General features: G+C 38.8%; 1 protein-coding gene across 4 annotated transcripts in view; it reads left to right on the forward strand.

The window, feature by feature from the left end:
- The window catches only part of l3mbtl3 (L3MBTL histone methyl-lysine binding protein 3), an 83,967-nt gene that overhangs the window by 45,653 nt on the left and 12,471 nt on the right, over positions 1–25,843 (forward strand). For 2 of the 4 annotated variants that reach the window (XM_077220354.1, XM_077220355.1), the window contains exons 15-19: positions 8,676–8,790; positions 16,697–16,799; positions 19,332–19,475; positions 21,510–21,614; positions 23,305–23,396. In XM_077220354.1, coding sequence (XP_077076469.1) covers positions 8,676–8,790; positions 16,697–16,799; positions 19,332–19,475; positions 21,510–21,614; positions 23,305–23,396 — 559 coding nt within the window. Of the gene's footprint in view, positions 1–8,675; positions 8,791–10,170; positions 10,325–16,696; positions 16,800–19,331; positions 19,476–21,509; positions 21,615–23,304; positions 23,397–25,843 lie in introns of those variants that run through there. The other 2 variants (XM_077220356.1, XM_077220357.1) reach the window with 2 other exon arrangements.

Consider the following 25,843-nt stretch of genomic DNA (forward strand, 5'->3'; position numbering starts at 1 on the left):
GTACAGACGTGTCATTGAGGTGCAAATGACTCTGTCTCTCTCGACTGAACCATCCTGTGTTACGTAACACAGGAGAAAGATGCAATAGCAAAAACGCTTTATTAGAGGTAAGTATTTAATGTTTGGTCAGAGTCACAACACCGGGAAAGTCACACAGCTGGAGAGGAACGGTGGATCGGGCGGAATCCAGCGCTGATGTAGAGAGACGCAGGGACCTCGGTGAACAACCAGTGCAGTGCTCCCAGTCCAGTGCAGGTGATCCGTGAGTGAGGTGGAATCCGTGGAAGTGAGAGGAACTCGATGAAGAACGAAGACGAACAGGGAATCCACAGAAGGCAAACGAAACTCGGGAACAGGAACACACCGGGAGAACAACGATCTGACAACATGAGACACCAGTTGCTGAACATATAAAGGGTAAAACAGATTGAAGCCAGCTGGCGCTGCTGATCATCGCTGATCAGTGACCGCGCCCACAATTAACGCACACACACACAACAGCACGCAAGATGAGAGAGAGACAATGAATTCATACACCGTGACATCCTGTGCCTGGAGTGTCACAAAAGTCCTCAATCAGCATATTGATGAAATCCCTTGCACTAGATAGGCATTAACATACTGTGATGATTAAGGCCATTGTGCCATATTTAATTCACATATAATAATTATACCTTTAAACGGCTTTTTGAAGTACTAGGGCAGTAAAGAGTTCTGCCCATATTTGCTCAGCCCTACAAATCCCTCCTCAGGTACATTGAACCTCAGGAATTATGTGAGGTACATTTGTGACCTTAAAATTTAGGGCTGAGTGCATTGAAGAAGTGTCTCAATTGGCATAGTAGCACAGGGTAATGATGATCATTGTCAAGGATGCTAAGAAGATACACACACAGAACACCTACTCCCATCAGGTGTAGGCTTAGTCAGATGATCATGTGGAGACACTTGTCAGGAACTCTGTCCATATAGCAAGGTTTACGTCCATCCTTGGCTTTGGTAAGCCGAACAAGATCTCTACTGTCTGTGGTGGTCTGTTCCTTCTCATGGAAGGCATCTTCAACTCTGCTGTTCATGTCCCACAGTGAAGTTGCCTTTACCTTTAAGTAGAGCAAATGCATTGCAGGCAATCGCAAGCCTTGAAAACTGAAAAAGGCATTCATTGGCAACACAGTCCTAGATGACAGAACAACAATAGAACACAACTTGACAACTGAAAGGAAAACTTATTATCTGCAAACCAAGTATGCAAAGGTTACAACCTTTAAGAGAGTGTCAACATGTAGTAGTTAAATTGTTAGGCATCATAGTATTCCACATAGTATTCCACTCGATCTCTGATGACAACAGATATATATATATATATATATATATATAACATCTTCCTGTTCACATCATGACTGTGACATGGTGTGGAGAAAAAGATACAAAAGAAAAGAAAATGGGAAAAGATTGCAGTGGATATGAGGTGGCCAAATAAAATCGGTTAACTATCAGGAAACTATAGTAGATGATTTTAGATACGGGGTTCCCATGTCTTTAAAGGGGCAAAAATGGATATGGTGTCAAAAAGAAAAGTTTTAGAATCTCTAGTACTGTTACATGAAACATAAATAAATTGCCTTAAAGAAAATCAACAAATGTTGTTTTCAAACCCTCCGCTGTTAGTAGGAGCATCAACAAAATATTTTGCCAAACCAAATTCAGAAACTGGATTATTTTCAATCAGTTGTTGATGTAATTAACAGTAAAGACCTCAAAAAACCTAAAAATGTCTCAAATGAAAAGTAAATGAAATGCCCAAGGTGTTACTGTAAGATGGCAAAAAACAAAGATGCATTAAAGGCACAAAATAGACAAAAGCAAAAATTAAATGCTTAGTGGAATGCATACATCTGATGTATAAAATTCCAATAAGGAAACATTTCAGTTTATGTGCTTACAGTAAGAAGAGGAATTTTATTTAACTCTGTGTGTAGAGACCATGCTCCAACCTAAGGTGACAAATGTTGCTATTGACAATTGTGATGCAAATTTGGTTCTGTTGCTACAACAGGGAGCTACTACAATTCCAGTTTTACAATTATTCCTTTTTAACACAAGACATTTTGTGTAGTATGCATGTAGCATCTACAAACCCTTAGTGTCTGTATAGAATAAACTCAATTAGTCTATGTGTACACATAATAACACAAACAACTATTGTGTGTTTTATGAAAACAACAATATGTTATACATGATTACAATTTTGAAAATGTAGAAAGGTTCAATTAATTTAGATGTTAAACTATTAAGCTATTTGCTATTTGGGCTGAAACCCGACTAGCAAATGACGCTAATAGCTGGAGGCCTTGAGTGACCAAAGTTGTTAGCTCAGTAAGAGTTTTAGATGCATTTGAGCTTTGGTTACTTGCAGAGTGCTGGTTTGTGTCATTAGAGTGTCATTGTCTGCGTTTTATCAAATAGGGTGGAGGTCTGCCTCTGCCCAGTGACCAGCACTTTTCCTCTCTATGGCCTGTTTTGTGACAGGGATTACAGAATCTGTCCAGTTTGCCAAAGTGTGGCTTTCTGAATTCTCCTGCAGACGGAGGATTTTCATGACATTCTAACACAGCTACCTCACCATGCACTTGTTTGCGTGACTCAATTCTTGTTGCCCAGCTAACAATACCTTCGAATGTATTTTGTGCTGGAGATGCACCACACATGAGCGATTGCTGTACACGCGGCCCTGCATTTGTAAGCAGTAATTCAAGGAGAATTACATTATTGTGGTTCCAGAATACTCCTCAAAAGGTTCAAACATATTTTCTGCATATGTCTCAAACGATTCTTCAGTACTCTGTTTCCGATTGAAAATCAATTCCCATCCAACAGGACTACAACCACGCAGATCGAGAAGACATTGTTTTAGTCTATTAAAGATTTCACTCTCAGGCTCATTTTGATTCATTGACTGCACAATGGTGCCTGTGATCAAAACCTGTGGTATCTTATAGATCAGAACATCTGGAATTGAACTGATAACAATTTGCCAAATTTCTTTTGGTTCAAGCTGAAATGCATGTTTTAGACTAACAATGCATCTCCACCATGGTTCAAATGGCCCTTTCAAAGGGAATGGTTCGATCTCTGCTTAAAACAAGTTACATTCAGTTATTGTTAAAGGACACCGAATGGTTGACTCTGTGCCGTTTGTGTGCCGTATCACCTTAGGGGCTGAAACAGGCACTCTTTTCAAAACTTTATCACTTGCTTCATCTTTCTGAAAAGATACAGGATTATTAGAGCAGGCTGGCTCATCTAAGAAGTGCACATTTTTAGTCCCATCGCTGTTTGAGTGTTTTGGGAGACTTGGACTTTTTAGCATTTAGCTTAGCCTTAAGATCTGCAATGGTGTATTTATGATTTTTACACTTTTCAGTCAGGGCTAACTGCTCAGCTAGTAATTTATCTAGCTGTGTTTGAAGATCTTGAATCTTTGTCTCAGACTTTTGTGCCTCTGCATTTTTAGAATGCAGTTCTTCACATTTCACGACCCCTGACTACTGGTGTGTGGGAAATACACTATACAGATATACTTACGTAACTCTCTTATTCGGCACAAATCCAAATATGTACGTTTTGCGTGCTTTGGCGTTAATATATTTTGCTTTGGAATACAAGTCGCAGCATGTTTCGGAGGATCTAAAAAGACATGATTTATATTCTGGAAAATATGGTAATTTATTGGTAAACTAGCAGGACTGCAGTGTTTTTCAAAATGTTCAGAGCAAGACTCTGACAAGGCCGAGAACAATTCAGCACTGTTTACTCTGAGTGAGCAACAAAGCCACTTGAAGTCGTTCATTTTTAATGAGAGCTGACTTTGAGAGTTGGTTTGAGGCCACCGAGCGATGCGACTGAGTTGAATCCTGTCTGATGTTTCGACTGCACATTATTCCACGGCTGCACACAGCAGATGATTAGAAATGGCTATCAGCAACCTAACAGCCCTCATTCACAGAATTTGCATAAAGCCAAGAGAAAGGCAGTATATTATTATATTATATTTATATTAGCCGTTATTTATGTAGTAGTTAAGCATGAACACACCAAAAAATTTCTTCAGTGGTGCTGTATTATTGGTAACAAATTCTGCTGAATAACCTTGCACATCGCTTAACAAATCAATAATCAATGTGGATATACTTTTAACTTCAGAACAGGGGGTTTAAATTTTCTTTATTACACATTTGCAGCAATTTATTACTCAAAACTGTAAAACCAACACTAATTAAACATTATGATTCTTATTGTTTAGTTTACTTAATATATGGTAAATCACAGAAATATAACTATGTAAATCACTTACTACACACAATTGTAAATATTGGCTAAAAGGGGGTGACAGTTTAATTCGATGGTCCACTTTAGACATTCTACACATTATAAATAACGTCAACTATCTCTCATTAGAGTATTAGTAGACTGTCTGCTTAATATCTGCTAACTCTTTGTTTTGATGCTGACATTATACTGACTATATGTAACTTTGCAACTACATGTCAGCTTATTCTAACCCGAACACTAACAGTCTACTAATACTCTAATTTGGGGTTGTTGACATGTAGTGACAAAGTTACTTATAGTTAGTAGAATGTCTAAAGTGGACTAAGCATGTCATGTCAACAGATGGAAAAGTCAGCCGCTGTTTATTATCATGTTATTGTGCCTTTCACCCGAAATACCATACTTTTACATATTCTCCTCCTATTGAAAAACTATAGCTTCAATTACCTTGAACAAAACTGAAAATCATTAACAAGACATTTGTTTCGAAATATGGTCATTGAGTTTATTGATTCTCATTTGCTACATAAATATACAACATTTTAAAAAGCATTACAAATTAGATTAAATTAAAGCAGGATCATACACATTTCCACGTGCTTTTGATGATCAAAAGCGATTGTTCAGACAACTGCTGAGCTGAATATTTGTGCATCTAGTGGTTTAAAAGCGAAAAAGTCAAATGCGCCTTTTACCTCTGTTCGCCTTTATCCCATTTCTTTAAATTAAGATTACTTTTATCATGTACACTACATATAAACAGCATGTTATGCATATGTATGGCTCAATAGGTCGCATCGCAGCAGAATATGCTGCCCAGCATATATAAAGCATGTGACAGACAGTGGTATCCTAAAAAAAGTGACACAGTGGACGATGGTTGTTTGTAATTGCATTGCACAAGCTGGCAGTGTGAAAGCACAATGAGCGCATGCTGCTCGCTCTCTGCCTAATACTTAACCACAGCATAATCATGGACCCTCAAAATAAAGGCTTACCCATTTCTCTTCAATTGTATAGGTTTCATGATTTCACTTAATTAGATGTTTTATGTAACCATAAAGCGTAATCCAGAAAAATGAAAACTGTATTTGGGAAAAAATAAAATGGATTTCATAGGGCACTAATAATATACCGTAACCGTTTGAGTGTAATTGCAGTTGTTGGTTTCAAGGTGGCAGCAGAATTCACACACACACACACACACACCCAGACACACACACACACACACACACACACACACATATCGTTGACACTGACTGAGAGAAATAAGAGATGTCACTGTCTGTCTCACACTCTTCTCTCACTCTCACACTCATCATTCGTGATCCTCTACAGAATTTCACCCATCAGTCTTTCTCTTATACACACAATCAATACTGGGTTTACACGTGTGTGTCATGTTCATGTGTTAAAGCCGTATAGAGCATGACCTCCTCCTCCTCCAGTCCTGCTCTCTCTCATGTCCTGTGTTCACTGACATTCACCGGAGCACTGGATGGATTTGGTGGATTCCCACTGCGTTTTAAAATACCCCATCAATATTTCCTGAAGCAGCTGTAATTGACTTTGAGGAAAAAGACCATTACGTCCAAGTCTTTGATGGTTTTCTGCAACGCCCTCGACTCTCTCACAGGACAGAGACGAGAGGATTAGATTTTTTGTCATGTCCGACTCAAACCCCACACTGTGTACTCTTAAATAGTTAATTTAATGGTATATTAAAAAGTCTTAAATCCAGGCTGTACAAAACTAAAAGATCTAAAATCCTAAATACCCTGGTTTTCTTGATTTGTTTTAAGTCACATGTTTGTACCGTGCCTCAGAGACAATGCTATGCTGTCAAGTGGGTAACATAGTATAATCAGAAACAGCTTTATTTTTAGTAACAGTAATACAGCATTTTCTCCATCATACAATATATTTTGAAATTAATTACATACCATTTAGCAGCACAAGTCATCCAGCTTTTATTAATATGATATTCTAATATCGATCGATCTAGATCTAGTGTGCAAAAGTGTCTCATAGCGAACGCACAGAGTAACGTTATAACACACTCAAATGTATTTTTAGTATGATTGATTTGAGCAAGTAAAACAGTGCTGCTTTACCTCACAATTTTAATCCGTCAGATAAAGTGACCTGTATTAGTAGGAGTTCAGAAGTCTTTCATTAGAATCAAATTAAATCATGTGAATTTAAGTGCTCAAATGTAACTTTAACAAAGTTCAGGGAAGAAAGAGGCGGACATTAAACGTAACATTAATATTAAAATAAAGATAAACAACAAAACGGAGGTCAAATCTGAGGCACTCTGCCCTGCCCTGCTTTATACCACAGTAACGTTAATAAAACTTTAATACATTCACTCATCCATGAACATGATTTCTGCCCGAGTCGCGTCAGCTTGCTTTCCATCGGCTGTGGAGGTGAAGACAACAACTCCCATGATTCCATGCTCATTCACGGCATCATAACGTCATCAAGCGATGTCATTGTTACTGTTTTGAATAAGCGACCTCTAGCGTCAAAACTTACATACTGTGCCTTTAATTTAAGCACTAAAATTACTTAAACTGCATACTAAAGCTTAAAGTCCCCCTGTAGTCAAATATTGTATCCCTTAAAACTCATCTTTGATCACCAAAATTACATATTTAAACATTGTTACCTTGAAAAAAAGTCTTTATTCCTTAAAATATCTTGAATGTAACTCGACACCCTTGCCTCATTTAGTATACGCGGTTCTATGAATATGCATATGAGCCCCGCCTCTACACACAGCTCAGAGATCCACTCGTTGGCGATCACACGGTGATCTGATTGGTTACAAGGTAGTTTGTGACGTCAGAAACACCAGCGATTTCAAACCATGTTTTTGAGTCTTTGGTTCACTGCAGTTTTAAGGAGAAAATACTCAGCAATGGTGTTGACATGAATTTACACATGGTTTGTCTTAGAGCATAATAAAAACACCACATAGAAATATAAACAACATTAAATGCTGGATTTTCACTTTAACACACAAGATTTAACTAAACCTAAGATGAAAACAGAAAATATAAAAAATAAAATCTAATTCAAAATATTAACAAGAACTATAATGGTATCTCAGTGATACTAAAATAAAACTGGTGTGAACAAAGCCCGAGGGAAGCGAGATGTGGTTAGAGATATTGATATGTTCAAATTGATTTAGTCATGGATGGAGGTGTGGAAATAGACGCATGCAAACTGGAAGGAGATTAAATAACAGAGCGACCGATAAGAAGGATGCAAATTAAACATGTCTTTATCTCAAACTGTCATGCAGTGAATTAAAATAGCCAGTCTGGTCTGGATGTCCACATAATGACAGTCAGCTGTGCTGTGAACACCACTAAAAACATGCTTGCCTCTGTAGTCCGTTCCTGATTCCCCAGGAACCGGTTTTATCAGAGTCCTGGAGACAGGCTGTCCTTTAAGGGCTGCTGCTCTTTTCCTCTCATTGTTTTGATCGCAGCCGCTCTTTTTAAATAGTTGTGAGCATCTAAAATTCAATGTGACCAGATCCCCCTGCCAGCAGTCTGCTCTCTGCCAACGCTTCTGATTCCAGTTAACGTCTCTGGAGATCTGCTTTGCAATATGAAGATTATCTTCTCAAGGGACATTGAAATGCCACTAGCCAAGCTGTTCCTGCTTTCATCTGACGTGCCTTGGGCTGTTTTGTACCTTATACAAGAATAGGATCTTTATTTATCACCACACATCCGGCACATATTTGTAGTGACTTTCAGGCAATGTCAGCAGAGAAACACACCATGACCCTGCAGGATAATCACCTGGACTCAAGTGCATTTATTAAGGACACGATGTTGAAGATCAAACCTGCCATCAGTTACAGCAATAACTCCCAGCCTTCACCACTATACCACACCACCCATGCTTTCCATCAAATGCCACACTTTCTCTTACACACTTCTCTCAAAGCTTTCAAACCTCTGGCACTTTAGGGGAATTTGACCACCACTGCACTACAGAAACTATCAAAGTTACTGCAAAAAGGATTTTAATTTTCAGTGTTTTTGCTCTAAGAATTTTATAAAAGTTATAAATGCGTTATTTTTGAATGTTTTCTGAACGTTCAAAACATCCAGTTTTCAAAAACTTTTATAACATTCTGACGATGAAAATCCTTTTTGCAGTCACTACATTTACATTTAAAACATTTTGTTTCTAGGATGTTTAGATATTTTTGCTGGAAAGCGAGACAAAATACAAATTAAGACATATTATTGTTATTATTTGCATTGTAAAAGAGTTGTGAATCCATCAGAGTGACCTCCGTTGCTCTCTTTCAGATTCATTTTGATGGCTGGACGGATGAGTATGATTACTGGACCGATGCCGATAGCCCAGATATTCATCCTGCCGGCTGGTGCGCCAAAACCGGACATCCACTGCAGCCTCCAATCAGTGAGTACATGTTACACACAACCAGCAGCCTTCCCAGCACACATGTTAAGCAGCAACACTATGAGGCCTTCGAAGACACGTATTCTTACAGATAAGAGTGTTTGTTCACAGTTTGAATGTTCTTGTTTCCTTTCATTTCTTTTAAAGATCTGATGTCAATCATCCTATCCTATGAAGGTCATGCAAAATTATATTTAAACTCACATTCAATTCTTTTAACATTAAATAAAGCACATAATCAGTACCTGAGATTATCATTGTATGTTGTTGTTCAAGCCGTGATGTCGCAGAAATAGAAACCGTTTCTAAAATAGAGTCATCGCCTATGGCTATCGCTGTCACATCGCGTCTGGTTAGGCAAAGCGAAGGAAATGCTGTACTGTCACAACTGGTGGTTGTACATACAGGCACATGACCATGAAAATGAATGTCAAAGTAAAGTCTTCAATAGATAGTCCAAAAGGCAAATACAGATCAAGGCAGAAACACTGCAACACAGACAACACCAGACACTGACAACTGAAACAGAGCAACTTGCATACAATGGCAAACAAGGAGGATTAATTACACACATCTGAATGATATCAGTAACCATAGTAACAAATTAGGTATTCGTGAACCGTGACATGAACACAGACTAAGTACATATTTAATTCAGTACTGCAAATATCAATAAAATAGTTGCGTCTACTTAAAATGGAAAATGTATTAGTATTTATGTACTTATTATATACTGTGTCCTATGAACTATCTGAGTTCATTGTGCCTCTCATTCGCAATGCACTATTAGTGTGAAGTATGGAGATGGTGCCTAATTAATGTGTTCCCAATGGGTCTCTTACCAGCTTCAGTTTGCTTTAGGATGACCTTAAGTGCTCTTCCTTCAATATTTCTTTCAGATAATCAACAACAACAAAAGACACTGACTAAGATTAGATTATTTGCATAGTATGGATAATGCAGTTCAAATGTCTGGCTATTTTACATAGATGTTTTTAGATTAGGTTTTTTTTATAGTACTGACTATTTTCAAGAAAGTGATTCAGAGAAAACTATAACTGTCAGTTAATAGCCATTCTAACAGTGCCCTGTATCATATCTGTAAACAGACTGATTGCCTCAGACCCTTTACATGACAGCCATGTTCCTTGTTTAATGGAAAATTGTAGCCTAGAGAGATCGAGAAGTAATTTTGTGGATTTAAAGAGGGAAGTGAGGTCTAACAGACCTCTGGCTTCCTCTCCTGTCAATATCTTCTATTAGCTCCAGAGGATGATGGGAAAATGCTGTTGAACAATAAGCTTTTCGTCAGTCAGTCTGGCTGATAATCGTCTTCTAATTCTTGTTCCCTTCCTCTGTGTCCATGGAAACGGATCGGAGGAATGTTTAGAAATCAGAAACTGGCATCAGGATGTGACCGAGTTGCTGAGAGAGAGAGAGAGAGAGAGAGAGAGAGAGAGAGAGAGAGAGAGAGAGAGAGAGAGAGAGACTAAATGAGTGTGAGAAAAGAGAGAAAAACCAGTGAAAGACAATATATCCATATGAGTCTATATATCAGTTTGTGTATATATTCTTTAAATATGTATCTATATCTGAGTCTTTATGCTTTCTACATACTGTAAATTTATATGTACTGTGGGACGCCAGAGTCACTGTCGAGCCCTCTTGAGGTATCGTGGGCTAGTCGACGAAACACTGAGGACAGAAGGTGCCCACTTGAAGACCCTAGAGATGTCCCGTACTCGGAGTAGATGTCCCCTACTCTGCTCAATCCAGACGGTTGTCATGGGGAGACCGCACTGTGGTTGCAGCCGTTGTGTGTGCTGACGCGTGTTAACACCAGACAGAAGGAGATTCACATCACCATATGGAAAGAAGCGTAAATGGATGGAGAAGCATAGGTTACTGTAAAGCTACGTCTTATCTTGGCGAAAGCCGAGTACAAATCAGCATGAAATTTTAAAGGAGTCATAATGTAGTATTAACTTTGATACCCACGCTCTATTATAGTCATTTCATGCCCTTCTAAAAAAGAAAAATTGGAAAAAAATAAACACAGAGCTCGTTTGACCCTTATTTCTGAATGCATTATTGTCTCGCGAGATCTGATGCGAGGTTTTGGCTGTCGTGGACGGTCATTTTAATAATGCAAATGAGGGGCGCGTTGATTGGTGGCAGGAAGGAGGGGGCTTGACACCGCAGGTAACTTCAGCATATCATTCCAAAAAGAGATCATGGTGCAAGTTGTTAATGAACCCGACCTGGCCGCGACCTACGGGATTCAACCGTATATGTTTGAGCCAGACTCTGAACCAGAGCTGGAAACGGAAGAGGAACAACAGTCAATTGAAGGACGTCTACATCAACATGTGAATGGTAAAGATAATTTTTTTGACTGAGACATACATTAACATCAGTAACGAGCTAAAACGTTTTTTGCTATTTTCTCCCACATAAGTTTAGCTTTAATTTAATGTAGATTACATTAACGGAGATGTAGTCTACTTTATTTTCAGCCTACAGTGGTTATAGAGATTAACGTTTGCTATAATGTGTTGTTTTGGCCTTTTTTTGACGTTGTGGTTTTTTAGATATTTAATAATTTTCTAATAATGTTTTGTGGTATATTGTTTTCAGAATTACATTTAGCAAACGGTTTTAGGCACTGAGCATGGACTCCTGTACCGTAACTAACGGTACTGTAGTGTAAAACAAAGTGGAAAGATGTGGCTAGCATTCGTAGAGTCCATTCCCCGTGTTTACATCACATACATTAACCGCATTAGTAGTTAGCTGCTGTTTGTTACACAAAATATAGTAATAAAAACACAGTCTTACCGTTTCAAATTCAGGCAAGTCCCTGATTGTTGGAATGGCACCTTTTTCCAAACGTAGCTTCGATGCCAACTTCGCCTGATATTGCCCCAAATTTGTAAAAGATTCTTTTGTGAAATGTTTAGCGCAGACACCTAACGTTGAGCAAGTTGAGATGGTTGTTGGAACAGCGTCATTAAAAATAAATTTCATCCACTTGTCCCTTGTAGTTTGGTCAGTTTTGGGTAAAGAAAAAACATTAGAATGTGGATTATGACAGTCAACCACAGAGCAACTCACGTGTGCACTACGTTTCTGCATCTTTCTTGACTGAATATGATGGGGAGAGGGGCAGGGCGGGCCTCCTCTGCGGTGTCCATATATGGTATATCCGGCCCCGTCTTGACGTCAAGTCGGGGGAGAAGTTGAAATCTCGTATTTGAGTGCGCGTGCACGTTGGCTAGTTTAAGAACCCTGGGGTAAACAAACGCTTCACTTTTGAATATCGGCATCCCGGCCAATGTATAATCGTTAGTCAATCATAACATACATTGATTCTCATGGAAAAGTGAAAATTGCACATTATGACTCCTTTAACATCTACTCTCGTGTAATGGAAGTCATACGTTATATGATTATTAGCTCACGGTTTTATCTCAACTTTTGATTAAATCTTATTAGGGTCAAAATATTTGGTCATTATGCCACAACCTCTTAATTTGGATACAAATGTAAAGAAATAATTTCACACAATAAATATTGTAATAGTTTATATTCTTTGTTGAGATTGTTTGTTTTTTTAATGATGGAATTTTATACTTTTTTTGTAGATTGAAAGCCTTTGTCTGGGGCAAGGGTAAAATAATTAAATCTAAAGTAATTAAAGATGCCCTTCATATAACAAAAAGAAAAAAATTAATTAAACTAAATAATAAATTAACTCCTGGGACATAAAAGTGCCCAAGGTTGAAGAAACTCCCATATACTGTATGCATATTCAATTTCATTTTATTAGGGGTTCAATGAGTAGCGCTGAAACCCTATTGTAATTTTCTAAAATTTCCCAGGATCAGCTTTCTCACCTAAAAGTGATCAGGCAGACCAAACCGTAAGTCATATAGACTTGAAACTTTGGGGGCTGGTAGTTCTTACACTTCAGATTCAATTGTCGAAATTTTCGGGTATTTTGGTTTTTGTTAAAAATCTACTTTTGCGAACTAGTTCTGGGTTTTTGTCCTGATCAAAACCAAACCAGTGCAGCAAGATTCTCTGGAGTCTGATTGTCAATAATTATCAAAAAAAAAAAAATTTACTATTCGATGGGGCCACCAAAGGGCTGTTAAAAGGTTCAAAGTAGGAGGAGCCACTTTTACTAAAATGGCTGTAACTCGTGAATGGAATGAGATATTTTACACTGCAACTGGCCACTTAGTGACACTATAACATGGAAAAAAACATAAAAATGGCTGTAACTACTCAACCCTGAGTCTGATTGACTTGAATTGATTTGCATGCGGTGTCTTAAGGTAACAAGACTGACTTTGAGGACGTTCGCGCATCTCGAAAAACGAGACACATTCACCCCTATAAAAATATTGGGAGGATACTGATACCATCCTCATATTTTGTATTGGAGAGGGTAACAGAAAAAGAGTGGGACGCGATAGACGGCATTGCCCAGTCTCTTTCATCCACCACTATATAGCTATGTGATACATCAGTATTATCTCCATCTGCTGCTAGGTAGGCATGAGATGAGTAAGTTGTTAATTTTCCATTTAATCTATTCTGGTACAGCCCAGCCGCTTACAGAGGAGACTTATCCATGCTGATAACTCAACACAAAGCACAACAGATAATGAAGCAGGACGCCATCTGAAAAAAAATCTACACTCATAGTATCTCTGTCATAAAAATGGAGAAGGCAACAGATAAGAAAAGTGGAGCAGCGTTTTATGTACCACAACCACTACCTACCCGTAAAACGTGTAGTAAGTGACTCCAAGGGAAGCACAATAGTCCCTGTCACAATACAGATGAAAAAGACCACTTTTTTCACCTGAAGTAGTCTATTATATGTGTGTAAATGAAGAAACTCCCCCCTCAGAGGGAGGGACGACAGTAGAGAAAAACCTTAGCTCAAATATACAGTACTGTGCAAAAGTCTTAGGCACATTAGTATTTTCACCCCAAAAAATGGGTTTAAGCCAGTTACTTGTATCTTTTACTGTAGTGTGTTAGTAGGAAATATCGATTTACATTTCCAAACATTAATTTTGCCATTAATTGTTATAATCCATTGAGATTTTTGTATGCACCAGGTGTCTGACAACAGCCAGTATGATCCACATGGAAGCTTTAGGTACTTGTGTAAAAATGCTGTAAAGTAAGGATGCTTTCAAAAATAATCTCATAAATAGATTGTATTTATCAATTTGGTGTGACCACCCTTTGCGTTTAAAAGCTTTTGTCCAGGTACACTTGCACATAGTTTTTCAGGAAGTTCCTTCACGAATTATGTGTATCATCACCCGTAATGAAACAGGGACATGGCGTGACACATCTCCTAAAGCTCTTTCTATCCATTTTGTTTGATATCTTTTTTTCAAACACACACAGACAGACACTCAGCTGAGATTTCACACGCACACCAAAAAAAAGGCTTCCTGAAGACAAAGAAGCTAATGACGTGTTCTTCAGGTACCCTTTTAAAGCCTGTCTAAACCTGTGACGTCACCTCACTGCTCCAGCCAATCAAGATAGCGTGTGTTCAGACACCGGTTCACGCGGAGCGTTCCTATAGCGTCTACACCATGATGCAGTGGCCAAGGTCCACTTCTAAAGAGGGAACCCACCCAAAAGAAGTGAAAACTAACTCAGTTTTTGGACATCACAGTTGACAGATGTGGGATTCTTACAAAGAGCCTTAAAATACATGGTCTGATTTGATTTATTCTATGTTTTAAATTTTATTTGGATGATTTTATCTAGACTAGTTGATATGAAGTTTGTGCATACTTAAAGTTAGGGTAGGCCATTTCGAAAAGGCTAGCAATAGCAAGCTGGCTTTGAAAGCATTCCCCCTTCCCTTCAGCACGCTCTCCAAAGCCATGTCTCCTTCAAAACACATGACAGCAGAGTCTGCAAAGCATCACGAGGCAAGAGCGGCGTTAAATGACCTCATGTCTCAAAGCACACAACATTACAATAATAATGAACATAAACAACTTAAGGCGAGACACTACAGGTGAATAAGGTAATTTTTTACTAGCAGATATCACCATGAAACTTTCCCAGTTAATTACCTACATTAAGATGAGAAAAAAAATTATTACAGGTTTTCTGTAATTTAATGTTTAAATATGCAAATTAGGCACTATCTAATTAAATATGCACTAATTTGCATATATTTAAAAAAAATCTGAGTATTGTACAAAGCCAGGTTCAAAATGATTGTTTCATTGTGTTGACATATTATATGGGAAAAAAATTACAGAGGGATTTATGGATATCTACTTTTTTATCCTGTAAATCAGAATATACTGTCAATAGCCTTAAAAAATGATTTTCGCCATGTTTTTTGGAATAAAATGTTAGATAAATCAGGCTAGGAAAAATTTATTTACAAATCCCTTTGTAAATATATTCATAATATAACTAGGTACAAGACTGGTAAGTTTGGTGTATATAGGTGCTACTGAACTGGAGGTTTCGGACTTGGAATATGAGAGAAAAGTCATTTTGAGTCATTTTTATATTGTAAAATGAGATTGCGCATTTAGAGTTAAATCCCCGCTTTCACTTTAAGGATTGGTTGCTGATAAAAAGGAAATGACCATATTTGGATCTGATAGCATTGTACAGGAGAGAGAGAGCTTTCTTACGGTGTGTGTGATGAAAGGGTGCCGGCAGCGCTCGCGGAGCAGAGGGATGATTTATAACGACAACTTTTGATGAATTTAGGCGAAATCTACAAATGCAAACGGACAAAGTTTAGTAAAATAAAGACCTAAATGTGTATTTCGGGCTTTTTTTCACCGTTATTGAAGACAAATATCCCAAAATCTCAAAAGTGACCAGTGAAAAAAAAAAATGTTTTTGCCTGCCGTGACTCGCCTTAAAGAGCTATGACATGTACCAACTGATTGCTGCAGATTCATTTCCGTCATTGTAATATTGTTGCCGTGGAATCGCATAAATCCGAGACTGAGGACATGAACCGTTCAAGTAGAACGTCATGGGTTGCAATAAAATCTTAATTACGGTAATTAGGACATGGCATGAACGCAGCATAAGCTCGTTGTTGTTTTGGTTTAGGAGGAACTGTAAAAGGCTGCTGCTGTTTATCTGAGGCTCTCGTGACTGTCTGTCCACAACTCTGCATAGCCTCATCAGACAGCAACATAGTGTCAGCACAGATCCGGCCCACATCTGGTACAGGTAGAATCCACGTTTACCAGATGTGGGCCGGATCTGGGCCGACTGCTGTCTGTGATGTCGTGTGATGTCATCGCATTCGGACAGACACACGGACATAGCCATCCATAAAATTGGTCTTTTAAAAAAATGTATATATCTGTATATATATTCACACTTTAAATTGAATTCCTCTGATATTTTCTGATCTCAGGTTAAGACCACTATTAATAGCCTACATACTCTTTTTCTCTTTACTTTACTTTTGTTACTCTCCACTTTCACTTTTGTTTTGTCTACACACAAGCATCAATGTGCAATATATCTACAATGACAAACTCAATGAATCTGCTGTAAACTTCCTCATGTTTGGGAGACTCACATAACCTCCAGTTTGTCAAACACACCTCCATGCTGTCTCTCCTTCACAAGCTCTTTCAGCGGTCATTAGTTTACACACGCTAGTAAATTATCTATTTTAATTTTTCATTGTCTAAACCATTTTGCAGCCATGGTACTTTATAAACTTAGCCCAAACCAACGCAACCTGCGGCTCTGTAATTTTCCCTAGAAACACTAAGTGGGTAATCACTTATCAAAAACAGTCCTGTAAAACTCGACAGGGCTGTAAACTGTTGAGTCTCACTGTATAATGTGTGTGTGTGTGTCTTCATAGCTCCTCAGGACATGTTTGAGACATCTGAGCAGGGCGGCTGTCCCACGGCAGGCTGTAAGGGAGTGGGACACATTAAAGGAGCCCGCTACTCTGGACACCACAGGTGCGTGCGTGTGTGTGTGTGTGTGTCCTGTCTTCAGCATCACTGCTGTCCAAAGCCTGTTTATACCATAGACTGTAAAAAAAGATGGACGATGCCCCTTCGCTCTCTTCCATTGGTGAGAAGTGAAGCCACCAGTGTCCCGATATGGCACTAACATCTTGGGACTTGAGTCTGCGCTGTTGCGATCTCGGGACCAAACCTGTGCAGTAGTGAGCAGGAAGTAAAGTCGCGAAATCAACACCCCGGCCCGCCCATTCCACTCTCGCCGAATGCACTCTCCCAGTCCTGCACTGGCCTGTGTCTGCTCCGTTCCTCCTTTCTGCTCCAATTTTGATGTCTGTTGATTGCAGTACTACAAGGCTTGTTAAAATAAAGTAAATACAATCTCCTAAATCCTCTGAAGATCCCGAAGTCCGTTGGTGCTTCAGTGACTACTTCGCTCAGAGAACCTGTCAATCATGACGTCACACCAGCATTTTTATAGGATCACGTAACTAACTAAAAATAAACTTATTTTAAGAACAGACACTTTGACTTACATAAGCGTGATCAAAACAACAGCAAATGACAGAAACTATATTTGGAAAAAATATATTTGAAGTGTAATTTATTTGTTTAGTTGGTCTCAGGTCCCGTTGAATAACACGGGGAGGTGGAGTTTATGATCTATACTAGGACCAGCCACCAGGGGGGCGATCGAGGCGCTTTGGCTTCACTTTTCAGGGCTTGTGCAGCACGCTTGGTTTATACATACGTCATGTGACGTGTTGGGGCAAAATATTTGGATGACAAAACAACTGCTATTACTATCTATAATCTACTGTTTTGATGTTGCATGTTGTTCTTTGCCTTGTGGCAAACTGATAGCCATCATAATCTCATGTACCAGGTGGCTCAGAGAACTCTGTCTGAAACTGGACTTGATTGAAAACAGCTGAGCATGTTGATGTCCAAGTCTATTGCATTTTCCTGAGTCAGATTCTTCTTTAATGCTTTAAAGGAATGTTCTGGTTTCTGTACAAGATTTATGGGTGCAGTCTGTGACGTGCTGTCGAGAACAGAAAATGATTTCAACTCGTCTCACAGTTTGTAAAAACAACAGTAATGCACTTACACTGGACTGAATGTGTTGTTCGAAGACTTTTCAATTTAAATAACATAATAAACGTGCTTTAAAGGGTTATTTCACAAAAAAAAAATGAAGCTTCTGTCATCATTTACCCTCATGCAGTTAAAGACTTTCATTCATCTTAAAAATACAAATAAATCGTTTTTGTCCCTCCAATGAATGCCCACATAACCAATATTTTCAAGCTTTAAAAAGTTCATAAAGACATCGTAAAAGTAATCCATATGAATAAAGCGGCTTTTTTTTAATTCACATAAACATTGATCAATGCACATATATATAGCACATTAAATGTGGCCAATAAAAGCTCAACCGTGCTTGTGTGACATGCAAGAACAAACCTCATTGTGTCTGAAAAGCCCTGAATATTATTTCCAAGTGCATATGATAGCTCAGGTTTACTGGACTCCAATGATCACTGAGCTTTCTGTTCCCAGATCAGTTCAGAGAACAGCTATCCGTCTGAGGAAAGGTGTTCGACGTCTGTTCTCTGATCTCTCTATTTATAAAGTCAGTTTGAGAATAATCTCCCCGTGCAGTAAATTCCATACGGATCAAAGCTCATATGGAAAATATCACTTTACCGAATTAAACCCGATTCATTTGTGTAGTTTGTACCCTAATCCAGAAGTTCCCAAACTTTTCTGTCAGCCGAACCACTTAATATTATAGATGTAAAATATTTCAATATTTCAAAGCTCTTTGTAGTTGTGATGGTGCCTCAGTCCACATTACATGTAAATTGCTGTTGTAGGAATCCTGTCAAATTGAATAATACTACTAATAGTAACATAACATAACATTTTACAATTGCACTGTAAAATAAAACATGAATATTTTATAATAATTATTATTTTATTTTACATTACAAGTTACAATACTAATATTTAAGTTCTTAAATTCCTCACTTCCCAACATTTAAACCGCCAAGGTTTTACCCTCAATCTGAGCTCCAGACTTCTGTGATTGGTGGATCTCTCTGAGGACTATGAGTGGTGTAGTTCTTCAGTGGAAATTCAGCTAGTCATCACACCTTATTAAACAAAGACCAATAACTATCCTTATTACAAAGTGTGTGTAGGTTCTGTGTCACTAGCGCACCAAACCAAAGTGCAAAAATAATGATTGAATTTTGAATGAACATGTATTTGTCTAGTTTTAATCTTCAACTCACTCAATTCTGATCAGTTTTTCCGAAAACAAGATATCAAGATACAAGAAAGCCATTGTGCCCCTCCAGTAAATGTATCTGGCTTTAAGAATGTTGCAATATTTGTACTGGAAAATAAGACAACAATACTGATGAAGAAAATAAATGTTTGCAGCGTAGATACAAACAGCTAATGAACCACAATGATGCCAAGTCATGTTTGTAAATTGACCCATGCTTCCGTGTGTTTCAGTGCTGTGGGTTGCCCATATTCTGATATCAACCTTAATAAGGATTCGGTTCTGCCGGATCGCTTGAGCGGAGAGATGCCGGGAACCGGGGTGGGTCGCCCGCGCAGAGCAGAACCCAACGCAGAGACTTCAGCTGACGCTAATGAGTAAGTGTTCGTTTCTCAGAGGACATCTGTTTAAAATATTCACAAGGCCTCTATGATGGGAAACTGCTCAACTGACCGGGAAATATCGATAATTATGACACAAAACCATGAGCTCAATCTTGCATTAATAGTTAAGTGCATAAGTTTGCACCCCCCCCCCCCCCCCCCCCCCCTGCATGATCTTTACATATCTTCCACAGTAATAACACAATGGACACAAATCATCCTGTTGAAAGGTTTGTGATAGTTGTGATAGTTGTGCAGGCTTTGTCTATAACTGAGTAGGTTTACATACTCTTAAAGGTACAGTAGCAAAAACAGGCTGTTTCATTCTGAGTCAGAGTCAGTGGCATTTTGCGATGCATTAAAACTGAATGACTCCGGTTATAATTAATGAAGCTGTCTACACTTTCGAGCTGCGCCTTCAGCTGACAGACACGCCGTTTGAATAACCTCTTATTATTACATCAAAGTCAGCTCATGATGTCTCTGGCCTATTAATTTGATCTTTTATGTTGCTAACCATGTCAGAAATGGAAACTCACGTCTGGAAACTTCAACTTAGAGGCTTGAATACAGCACACAACTTTTACATAAGAATCATACACTTACTTTGTAAATAGTTTCCGAGGAGAAATGCTCTGGGACCATTTAGGGGGGAAGAGGTTGTCTGACTGACATGTCAAGCGACCAATAACAGTTTGTTTTGTTCATTGTCATGCTTAAGGGAGGGTACATGTCACTACAAAAACAGACCAGCATGCAACCATATGCCATTCATCCGAGATTGACATTATGGCACAACAGTCTCATTAAAAACAAAGAAAAATTTGTTGCGATGTCTGTAAAATCTGCTCTCAGAATTTTAATTTGTGGGATGCACGATATATTGGTCACCATATATTGGTCACCACATTTGGCCGATATATTAAAGCCGATAAATAATGTATTATTTCCTTCAGCTGAGACACTTGTTGAGCACTGTTTATGTTTTTGAATTTCTTGAAATATGATTGGAATCACTTCAAAAAAGGAAAATACAGTAAAGTGCAACATGTGCAGCGCAAATCTGCCGTATAGACTACATAAAATTATAATGAGAACATCATTATAATCGTGAGATTGGTACATGGATTTTATTGTGAGACTTTTTTAGATTCATCGGCCAATATATCAGTTATCGGCTTTCAAATATAAAGAATTTTCATAACGGTACATCCCTATCCAAAACTAATAAGCACTCATTATTTCATCAGCTCAATGGCAATTTGGATGATCCAAATACAGAACTACAACGTCCGGCTGTGATGCCAGTGTCTGTTCGTTCATATTTAACCCCATATGACGCAGATATTCCCTTTGCATTGGCTGATCTTCCATTATAGGTGTGAGATGACACACAACTAATGGAATCAGATCACTCAGGAATCATTTCATATGATAGTGTCGATTAAGCTTTTTCACTGTATTTTTCCTATATCTTGTAGGTAAACAAATCTCTCTTTTACATTAAACTAAATGCAGCCCAAGCAAAATTCTTGAATATCTAATGATTCGAACCCTCCTAACCTACTTTACATGAGCAACTCAAAGTTTAAAGTTCACATTCACCTACTTTTAGATTATTATGGCTTCCCAGAGAGCATCATAGTGTCGGAATCCACATGTGGGCCGGATCTGGGCCGACACTATGTTACTATAAAATTATGACATTTTTGGTGCAAAAAAACTTGAATAACGTTCCAAGTGGGCAAGAATCAAATGGAAAATGCACCAAAGGTATTATGTCTACTTAAATTATAATCTGGAAATTGAATATATGTATTTATTTAGTATAAGGCATGCTCAGTAAAGAGTAACACTTGCTCATGCAAATACATTAGCATAAATTAGCATAGTCACACTTTTGATTTGCTTATCACGTCATAACAGGCCCTGTTGTTTGAGATAAAACTGAGGACGTTGTCATGTCTGGCCTTCTGCACACCTTTAGTGATGTGTTCATTTCTCAATGTCTCGCCTCCATTTCTCCAGCAAACCCGTCACGCCTGCCCCATCTCACCCGGCGAAACCCAGCACAGCAACCGTCGCCATGGAAACGACTGTAAAGAAGCCTGTCGTCACAGAGACCAAGCGAAGGTTAGTTTCAGTCACTCACTTGGTGAAAGAAAATCAAACTTTTACAGTGTTTTTCAGTGACAACAAAACATTATCATGACGATTTTACAATTAAGCTAATATACAAATAATGAGAATGAAATTATTTTACATTGCAGTAATGAGTTTAAAATGTCCGGGGAAATGTGTAATAAATGCTGCTAACAAATGCTCAATTGTCTGTTTGCACACAGAAGATCCTCTGACACACAAATGCAAACGAACACACACAGCTGTCCTTGACACCGTCTAACAGGCTGATTCACTGTTTACTGAGAGTAAAATGATGCTCGGTTGCGCTGTTGACATATTGACCTGTTAGTCAACAAAGCTTTATTTTCCACACAATCTGTTGCGATGACTCGGTCCATACTATGGCTCGCTGCGTCATCTCGGAAGATATACTTGCTTGTTTATCCTAAGATTGCATTTCTCCTGTTCAGCTGTTCAGAAATAGCCTTGAGAATTTTCTGTTTACTTTACAGAAAGGATTTGCATAAAGAGCTTTATATCACTCATACAATATATGCAAAATCATACCTCAGCTCGAAATATTTGTGCAGATTTTGCCCAGCAGATGATCCTTGTATCTGAAACATCGTCTAGTAAGCCCTTCAAAGCCGTTGGCTGTTTTCAAATTCCAAAACTAGCATACTAGCTCAATGCATACTGTGCAGTGTGTACATTTTATACTGCCTACACAATCTGAAACTGTAAGCATCCACATACTGTGGTCACATGACCGTATGTTTAATGTTTAATTATGTTCAATGAGTGGTGTCCAGATGTAGAAAATGACAGGGAACGTTCTCTGAGCTTTTGCTGTTCAGACAAGGTTCTCTCAAAATAATGATTATTAAATGTTTGCTCAAAATGCTTGAATCTGATTGGTTGACGAACATTGTAAGCTGTCCAATTATTTTCAGGAAAATGCACGAGTAAAGTGGTTCCAGCAGGTTTTGACCTCATTACAGCTCCATATCACTTCGCCAAATGATTTCTGTTATTTCAAAGGTCTTGACAGCCGACAACAGCAAAAGAACCAAAAATCACAACGACACTGACCAAGCAGATAGATATAGTAAACAATAGGATAAAAACAAACTATTTCCAGGTTGTTGTTTTTTTTGACACAAAATGACGTATTATGCATTTATTAGTTATTATGTAAAAGCACATCTCTCTTCCTCACACTCTCTCTCCCATTTACACATACAGTACGGACAAACACTCGCGTGCTCGGAGCAACGGAGGTTTTGGATTAGATGCTTAAGAAATTAGTCCCACACACAATAGCATTCTAAGGACAAAAATCTGACAAATGTCTTGAAATACATCTTCTTAACAATGTTTTGAGGTGCGATAACCATTGTATAAGCGGAATAATTGACTCTGGGCCATCATGGCCGGATTACCAGCTCGGGTGTGCATTATTTTTCTAATAATTTGACTGCTCCTTAATGTTTCCTTAATGTCCGTATAGCCACAAAAAAATGGTTTTAGAATATGTTCAAAGAACATTCAGAAATAACGTTTTCATAACTTAATGGGAACGTTAGAAAAGTTAGCACACAAGTTTGCTGGGATGCTGTTCTGATCTCATATCCCACACTACCTCTCTGATGATGTTATGTTGAAGTGATGATGATGTCATGATGATGTTCTCCCTCAGGGTTGGTCGTCCCTGTAAAGTGCGTAAAGTGGAGGAGCCGCCGCAGGAAGAGGAAGTGGAGAGTGAGGTGTCATCAGTCACTGAAACCAAAGGTAGATCTACACTGCCATCAGTATATCTTCACACTATATTTACATGCAAAAACTGTTTCTTTATAGGTAGAATCAGGTAGAAGCAACGAAACAGTGTCTGAAGTGTGTGAAACTCAATGTTGATGATGTGTTTAATATTTGCGGAAGAGCAGAAATCATTTCTTTCTGTGATGACTCACTCCATCTCTCTTTCTGCCTTCCTTTTTCTTGCTGGGATTGTGTCTCCTTCCAGAAGAGCTGGTCTCTCTCTATTCCTCTCTAAAGGTTTAGTGGCAGTTACTAATGAGGAAGAGGGTTGGATTCAAACCTTTGTTCCTCGGCTTAAAAGCTTTTTAACTCCGTCCGTTTGCAGAGGCAGTCGGAGAGTGAAAGATCTAAGGGTGGACTTGGAAGCATCGTGGGCGTTGCGAGGGATAATCTTCTGGGGCTCGAGCCACATTTAATTGTAATTCTGTCAGGACCACTATCTTCAAATACGATTGACCATTAGTATATAGTTGGTTCTGTTCTGGGCAAGAACTCCCTGCGTATCCAATCAGCCTAGCATGGATAAGAGCAGGGAGAGGGGAATCAGAATGCCAAATCCTTACTGATGAGAGGAGGAGCTGGGGAGGGAGGAGGGTAATTCACTCCTGAGAAACGCCATAACTGCTGATAATACTGAAGGAGCTTATATATGAATACAGTGATAGGCGTCGTATTCCTATAGGCAGACGTGGATCAGCTGATGCGAGTTGACTAACGTGACCTGCCAGAAATGATGCTATGCTAAATGATGAGGATGTTAATGTAGAAGTTTATTGCAGCTTAGCAGTGCCAAAGTACTTGAAGTACCTCGGGTCACAACATCCTAAACTCAAACCCCAAATGCTGCAGATACAATGAGTTTACTTTTATCTTCTCCATGATAAATCAAGCTCTTTTAGTCAGTGCGCTTATTCTACTGAAAGCAGATAAAAGTGGAATGACATTTAAGGCCAGGACACTGAAAAACATTTTTTACAGTTATCTAGCAAAAAAATGTATCATTAGCAGGTGCTTTTATTTTAAATCACTTGTAAAGGAGGAATACAACATAAGCATTTCATCCTGAGGAGGCAGAAACATGAGTATTGCTGAGAGTTAGTTCATTGACAGGAATTAACATATGGCATCTTTAGATGCCTCTTGAACTTGTTGTGAGCAGACAAGCTACAAGCAAAGCGAGTTGAAGAGAGGTCCAACGTGTGCCCCGATATACTTCAAGTGAAATCGAAGAACGAACAAATTGGTCTGTGGTGATGATGATGTAATAGGTGGGCGTGGCTCTCAGGCTCCACCCTCTTTGAGGTGTAAATCTTCTCCGGTTCATTTCTTCTGTTCAGACGCGAGTAAAAAACATGAACACACTGGAGAAAAGCTACTTTATATTAGAAACTGAAGCTGTAATTCTAACTGAAAGCGACACTGACACTGTTTTTCGTGTGTTAAATACAGTAAAACTGCTGCTTTACAACAATCTATTGTATATTTTTTGTATAAATAAACATGATGTGCTGATTCACAGAGCTGGTGTGAAAAATGATCAGATGCTATCTGAACTGCTGTTTTCTCACTGCTGGCATTTTTATTGTGTGTTTATTTTGTTATTGAGAGGAAAGCGCTCAGCACATATTTACATATTCATCTAAACTAGCTCTCAGCAGCGTGGACGCCATCGAGATGTTCGCTAACAGTATGTCACTGAAAAAGAAAACCTATTTTTACCCCAAAGCGAAGAATGAAAAAGAACTTTGCCGTGAGTATATCGGGCCTTTAGGCTCATTCTGGATCATTTGGAGAGGTTCAGTTGAAGAGCAGTGATCCAGTCTAGAGAGAGCCAGGACTCTTTTTGATGGTAAATAATGAAAACTTGCATGAGCGGCTGCCGGATGTGTGGCAGGGCCCGGGGGATGTTCGGCCGGGGATGTGACTTTGACGGTTCCTCTGGAAGATACCCTGAAGTATCCAGCTGTGAAGCCGGACTCAAAGCAGCAGAGAGCGGTTGCTGTGAATGTCCAGTGATAAGAGGATCTGGTGATTTATGGTGTCGTGAGCACAGACGGTTTGGAGGCAGCTCTTGCAAGCCTCAGGGATTGTTTGTATGTTTAGTGGGTTGTAAGACAGTGGAGTTCCCCGAGTCTGCTTGAGTGTGGTGGGAAAGTGCCAGTGAGGACAGATGTGTTGATGATGAATGTGATTGCGGACCAAAAACATTTAGATTAAGCCCTAAATGTGTTTGAGTTAACTGGCCTGGAGCATGAGAATATTTATACAGTATGTGTGCACCTGGGCATATGCTTAAATACTGTTAATCCAGCCAGAAGTTAAGTGGAACTGTGGGAGTTTCTGAGGAAATGGGTCAATCCCACAATGCAGTGCATTTCCCCATCATACATGTTAAATTGACAATTTTGGCAGATTTTCAT

Source organism: Siphateles boraxobius, unplaced genomic scaffold, assembly GCF_051911475.1.
Source record: "Siphateles boraxobius isolate OS27281-9 unplaced genomic scaffold, OSU_SipBor_1 8, whole genome shotgun sequence".
In the NCBI taxonomy this organism is placed as follows: domain Eukaryota; kingdom Metazoa; phylum Chordata; class Actinopteri; order Cypriniformes; family Leuciscidae; genus Siphateles; species Siphateles boraxobius.